The sequence below is a fragment of the Procambarus clarkii genome, chromosome 78, assembly GCF_040958095.1.
Source record: "Procambarus clarkii isolate CNS0578487 chromosome 78, FALCON_Pclarkii_2.0, whole genome shotgun sequence".
In the NCBI taxonomy this organism is placed as follows: Eukaryota; Metazoa; Arthropoda; class Malacostraca; order Decapoda; family Cambaridae; genus Procambarus; species Procambarus clarkii.
Genome location: NC_091227.1, coordinates 9,304,782 through 9,311,307, shown reverse-complemented (window position 1 = coordinate 9,311,307; position 6,526 = coordinate 9,304,782). Strand labels below are relative to the sequence as shown.

Genomic DNA, 6,526 nt, shown 5'->3' with positions numbered 1-6,526 from the left:
AGCTAGCCAACAGGCTGAGAGCAATTAAGAGAAGGATGTGTGAAGACTACTGGACACAGCCAATGTCCAACCCGTGTTAGTATTCAGCACCAGCCTGGAGCCCCAACATCAACAATATACCACAGTTCTGGAGAAGATACAAGCCTGGTCCTAATGAGGGAGGGAACAAGCATAGACTCGGTCAGCTGAACTCTAATAACTTTGGCACATAAGTGAAAATTAGTGACATGATTCTGATGCACAAAATACCCCGGGAGTAAGTAGGAAATAAGAGAGAGGATGTGTAGAGTGAGCAGCAACATCACCAGAGGACTTGACATATGAGCAGGCAAGTGGCTCAATGAACATTCAAGAGTCAGGCGGGGACCAAGAGCCGATGCTCAACACCCCCTAGCACATCTAGGCCAACACACACACGCTAGACAAGCACCCATAAAGTTATTCCAATTACACGTATATACTCTTTTTCTTTAAAGTATAAATGGCCGCCCGTCACAATGAAGTGGAGACCTCGCAGGCACACGGCGAGACACAAAAACACCAGACCAGACCAGAATATTAACTACCTGGTATCAATCACGCCAGCGAGGGGAAAAAATTATTTTACTGTGTTGATGGCAAAGGAGCAAGAGTCGCTTGGAGTAGGGCGTCAGAGGGTATCAGACCCATAAGGGCCATGATTAACGTACCTAAAGAGCGCGTCACAGCCCTGGTGTACCGTGCTGGTGTACCTTGCTGGTGTACCGTGCTGGTGTACCGTGCTGGTGTACCGTGCTGGTGTACCGTGCTGGTGTACCTTGCTGGTGTTCCGTGCTGGTGTACCGTGCTGGTGTACCTTGCTGGTGTTCCGTGCTGGTGTACCGTGCTGGTGTACCTTGCTGGTGTTCCGTGCTGGTGTACCGTGCTGGTGTACCGTGCTGGTGTACCTTGCTGGTGTTCCGTGCTGGTGTACCGTGCTGGTGTACCGTGCTGGTGTACCGTGCTGGTGTTCCGTGCTGGTGTACCGTGCTGGTGTACCGTGCTGGTGTACCGTGCTGGTGTTCCGTGCTGGTGTACCGTGCTGGTGTACCGTGCTGGTGTACCGTGCTGGTGTACCGTGTTGGTGTACCGTGCTGGTGTACCTTGCTGGCGTATGGTGACTACCTTCTGCTAGCCGTGGTCGAGCAGTGGTGGAGCCCATGAGGACATCAATGGTGGAGCCCATGAGGACATCAGTGGTGGAGCCCATGAGGACATCAGTGGTGGAGCCCATGAGGACATCAGTGGTGGAGCCCATGAGGACATCAGTGGTGGAGCCCATGAGGACATCAGTGGTGGAGCCCATGAGGACATCAGTGGTGGAGCCCATGAGGACATCAGTGGTGGAGCCCATGAGGACATCAGTGGTGGAGCCCATGAGGACATCAGTGGTGGAGCCCATGAGGACATCAGTGGTGGAGCCCATGAGGAGATCAGTGGTGGAGCCCATGAGGAGATCAATGGTGGAGCCCATGAGGAGATCAGTGGTGGAGCCCATGAGGAGATCAGTGGTGGAGCCCATGAGGACATCAGTGGTGGAGCCCATGAGATCAGTGGTGGAGCCCATGAGGACATCAGTGGTGGAGCCCATGAGGACATCAGCGGTGGAGCCCATGAGGACATCAGTGGTGGAACCCATGAGATCAGTGGTGGAGCCCATGAGGACATCAGTGGTGGAGCCCATGAGGACATCAGTGGTGGAGCCCATGAGGACATCAGTGGTGGAGCCCATGAGGAGATCAGTGGTGGAGCCCATGAGGACATCAGTGGTGGAGCCCATGAGGAGATCAGTGGTGGAGCCCATGAGGACATCAGTGGTGGAGCCCATGAGATCAGTGGTGGAGCCCATGAGGACATCAGTGGTGGAGCCCATGAGATCAGTGGTGGAGCCCATGAGGACATCAGTGGTGGAGCCCATGAGATCAGTGGTGGAGCCCATGAGGACATCAGTGGTGGAACCCATGAGATCAGTGGTGGAGCCCATGAGGACATCAGTGGTGGAGCCCATGAGGACATCAGTGGTGGAGCCCATGAGGACATCAGTGGTGGAGCCCATGAGGACATCAGTGGTGGAGCCCATGAGGACATCAGTGGTGGAGCCCATGAGGACATCAGTGGTGGAGCCCATGAGGACATCAGTGGTGGAGCCCATGAGGACATCAGTGGTGGAGCCCATGAGATCAGTGGTGGAGCCCATGAGGACATCAGTGGTGGAGCCCATGAGGACATCAGTGGTGGAGCCCATGAGGACATCAGTGGTGGAGCCCATGAGGACATCAGTGGTGGAGCCCATGAGGAGATCAGTGGTGGAGCCCATGAGGACATCAGTGGTGGAGCCCATGAGGACATCAGTGGTGGAGCCCATGAGGAGATCAGTGGTGGAGCCCATGAGGACATCAGTGGTGGAGCCCATGAGGACATCCGTGGTGGAGCCCATGAGATCAGTGGTGGAGCCCATGAGGACATCAGTGGTCATGCATTATTCTCGACCACCACCTCTTATGAAGCCGTCAGCTGCGTCCCTCTCAAGTACTCGCTCCTGCATGTTGGAACACCCGAGAATGACCACACATGCAGTAACATACACAAGCAGGTGTATGGAAGGTCGTAACATACATCAAGGAGCGTATGGAAGGTCGTAACATACATCAAGGAGCGTATGAAAGGGCGTAACATACACCAAGAAGCGTATGGAAGGGCGTAACATACACCAAGGAGCGTATGGAAGGGCGTAACATACATCAAGGAGCGTATGGAAGGTCGTAACATACATCAAGGAGCGTATGAAAGGGCGTAACATACACCAAGAAGCGTATGAAAGGGCGTAACATACACCAAGAAGCGTATGGAAGGGCGTAACATACACCAAGGAGCGTATGGAAGGGCGTAACATACACCAAGAAGCGTATGGAAGGGCGTAACATACACCAAGAAGCGTATGGAAGGGCGTAACATACACCAAGGAGCGTATGGAAGGGCGTAACATACACCAAGAAGCGTATGAAAGGGCGTAACATACACCAAGAAGCGTATGGAAGGGCGTAACATACACCAAGGAGCGTATGGAAGGGCGTAACATACACCAAGGAGCGTATGGAAGGGCGTAACATACACCAAGAAGCGTATGAAAGGGCGTAACATACACCAAGAAGCGTATGGAAGGGCGTAACATACACCAAGAAGCGTATGGAAGGGCGTAACATACACCAAGGAGCGTATGGAAGGGCGTAACATACACCAAGAAGCGTATGGAAGGGCGTAACATACACCAAGGAGCGTATGGAAGGGCGTAACATACACCAAGGAGCGTATGAAAGGGCGTAACATACACCAAGAAGCGTATGGAAGGGCGTAACATACACCAAGAAGCGTATGGAAGGGCGTAACATACACCAAGGAGCGTATGGAAGGGCGTAACATACACCAAGAAGCGTATGGAAGGGCGTAACATACACCAAGGAGCGTATGGAAGGGCGTAACATACACCAAGAAGCGTATGGAAGGGCGTAACATACACCAAGAAGCGTATGGAAGGGCGTAACATACACCAAGGAGCGTATGGAAGGGCGTAACATACACCAAGAAGCGTATGAAAGGGCGTAACATACACCAAGAAGCGTATGGAAGGGCGTAACATACACCAAGGAGCGTATGGAAGGGCGTAACATACACCAAGAAGCGTATGAAAGGGCGTAACATACACCAAGAAGCGTATGAAAGGGCGTAACATACACCAAGAAGCGTATGGAAGGGCGTAACATACACCAAGGAGCGTATGGAAGGGCGTAACATACATCAAGGAGCGTATGGAAGGTCGTAACATACACCAAGGAGCGTATGGAAGGGCGTAACATACACCAAGGAGCGTATGGAAGGGCGTAACATACACCAAGGAGCGTATATATTACCACCTTGGTACATTACCAAGGTGGTAATATACTCAAGGGAGCGTAGTGAACAGTGTCTCCACTACCCACACATTGAGACCATTCCCAACTGGAGACACAGTTGTGTCAGCTTGTCTCAGCTAATTCCACAAGAACATAAACAAATCGCTGGTACAGTCCAAGTAATTCAGTTGCTAATAATCTCTACACTTCTCTCAGGAAATATGCAGATGCCACGAATTCTCTCTCTTGGATGTCATTAAACCTGGATATGTTTTCAGTCATGTAGGATTAATATATCCTGTAGATTATACATTTAATATATTTATGGTTTGTACAGTCTAATGCTTTATTATAAAACTATTATAGAGTGGAGGGCAATGAATAGCTGATGATTTAAGCTAATGGCGCCTGTTGGTAATTCCGAAAAAGACATGTAGTTACGCAGATTAAATAGTTTTAAGAAATGTTAAACGCTGTAAGTGTTGTTTTTAGTTTATTTTATACGTCAAAACAAATTGTGACCAAGTAGGCGTGAGAAGGCAGTTGTTTTATAAGTTCCGACTGATTAGCTGTCAAGTCCCTTCAGAAATGTTAAGTTGCCTTTTGTCATTCTAAGAAGTTAAATCACTTCCGAAGACGTTCATATTGTTACACACTGTATACCTTGTGGTACTGTGGTGGAGGCTCCATAGGCAACTACCATCCAAGCAGCCAACTACCACCCAAGCAGCCAACTACCACCCAAGCAGCCAACTACCACCCAAGCAGCCAACTACCACCCAAGCAGCCAACCACCACCCAAGCAGCCAACTACCACCCAGGCAGCCAACTACCACCCAGGCAGCCAGCAGCCAGCTCCGTGATCCCGGGGGAGCGCGCTGAGATATGAGGACAAGACATATATGGAGGTCTTCATTATTATTATTTTATAATGTATGGTGAGATACAGTTCCCTCAGTCGTACTAATGACACTGAACTACAGGAAGTGTAGTACTCACCGCAGATAGTTAGAATACGTGAGTAGGTGGTGGCAGTGAAGTGTGTGAGAGTGGTGGATGATGACCACAGAGCAGAGAGAGGGAGAGTACAAGGAGGAGGCAATAGGGTGACAGGGGTGGCAGGAGGCGGCAATAGGGTGACTGGGGGGGTAGCAGGAGGCAATAGGGTGACTGGGGGAGGGAGGGGAAGGAGGGGGACGAACCGAAGGGTGAGGCTGCTGCTGCATTATGCATGCCTCAATCGGCTGGGATTCATTGAGGAATTGGGAAGCAGACCTGACCGGACGCTTCTCTCACTCCCTACCACCAACTACAGCCTGGCCGAACTAACGGCCATGTAGGTGCAAATACGCACAAACACGACAAACTTTGCAACTTGATTTCTTTGTTTGGTAAGACATTTTTTGGAATTGTGTATTTTTCTCCGTGACGGCAAGGTTCAGTGGCCAGGGCATGTGTGGGGGTTGTTGTTGCTGCTTGCTTCTCTATTTGGTAACTGAGAGTGGATATGGTGGGTATTGAGGTTAATTGCTCTAATTGGGGGTTAGAGCAATTAACCTCAATACCCACCATATCCACAATTAGTGCCAGCTGCCCCCCCCCCCCCCTTCCCTACCCCCTCAAGCAGCCAACCAGCACTAACATCACTCCCGTTCTGAGAGCGATCAGTAGTCAAATATTTGGTGTTACGGAGAAACCAACTTTACAAGTCAAGTTAACATGGATTTAGAGCAAGATACGTATGGATCTCGCAGTTCCTGAACCACCGTGATAAAATCACGGAAGCACTAGGAAATAAAAGGCGTTTAATAAATGTGAGCAAGCAGTGACAAGCCATAAACTGAGGTCCAGAGGAGTGTCAGAGGTGGGGGGGATGGATATCAACCAGGTGACCAACAACACTCCACCCCACATGCCACCCAACCGTCAAACGAACTAACCGAATGTTGCAAAATTATAATCAACTAACGATCCGTCCGCCATACTAGACAACCGCTTAATGAACCAGCCAACTACCACCCAAGCAGGCAACTACCACCCAAGCAGCCAACCACCACCCAAGCAGCCAACCACCACCCAAGCAGCCAACTACCGCCCAAGCAGCCAACTACCGCCCAAGCAACCAACTACCACCCAAGCAGCCAACTACCACCCAAGCAGCCAACTACCACCCAAGCAGTCAACTACCACCCAAGCAGCCAACTACCACCCAAGCAGCCAACTACCACCCAAGCAGGCAACCACCACCCAAGCAGCCAACTACCGCCCAAGCAGCCAACTACCACCTAAGCAGCCAACTACCACCCAAGCAGCCAACTACCACCCAAGCAGGCAACCACCGCCCAAGCAGCCAACTACCACCTAAGCAGCCAACTACCACCCAAGCAGCCAACTACCACCCAAGCAGCCAACCACCACCCAAGCAGCCAACTACCGCCCAAGCAGCCAACTACCGCCCAAGCAGCCAACTACCGCCCAAGCAGCCAACTATCGCCCAAGCAACCAACTACCACCCAAGCAGCCTACTACCACCCAAGCAGCCAACTACCACCCAAGCAGGCAACCACCACCCAAGCAGCCAACTACCACCCAAGCAGCCAACTACCACCCAAGCAGCC

At 51.3% G+C, this 6,526-nt stretch overlaps 1 protein-coding gene across 1 annotated transcript; it reads left to right on the top strand.

Annotated features, from left to right (window-relative positions):
- The first annotated feature begins 5,907 nt into the window (after positions 1-5,907).
- Positions 5,908-6,273, top strand: LOC123745965 (salivary glue protein Sgs-3-like). Its single transcript, XM_045727072.2, has one exon. The coding sequence runs from the start codon at positions 5,908-5,910 to the stop codon at positions 6,271-6,273; it is 366 nt and encodes a 121-aa protein (XP_045583028.2).
- The last annotated feature ends 253 nt before the right edge of the window (positions 6,274-6,526 follow it).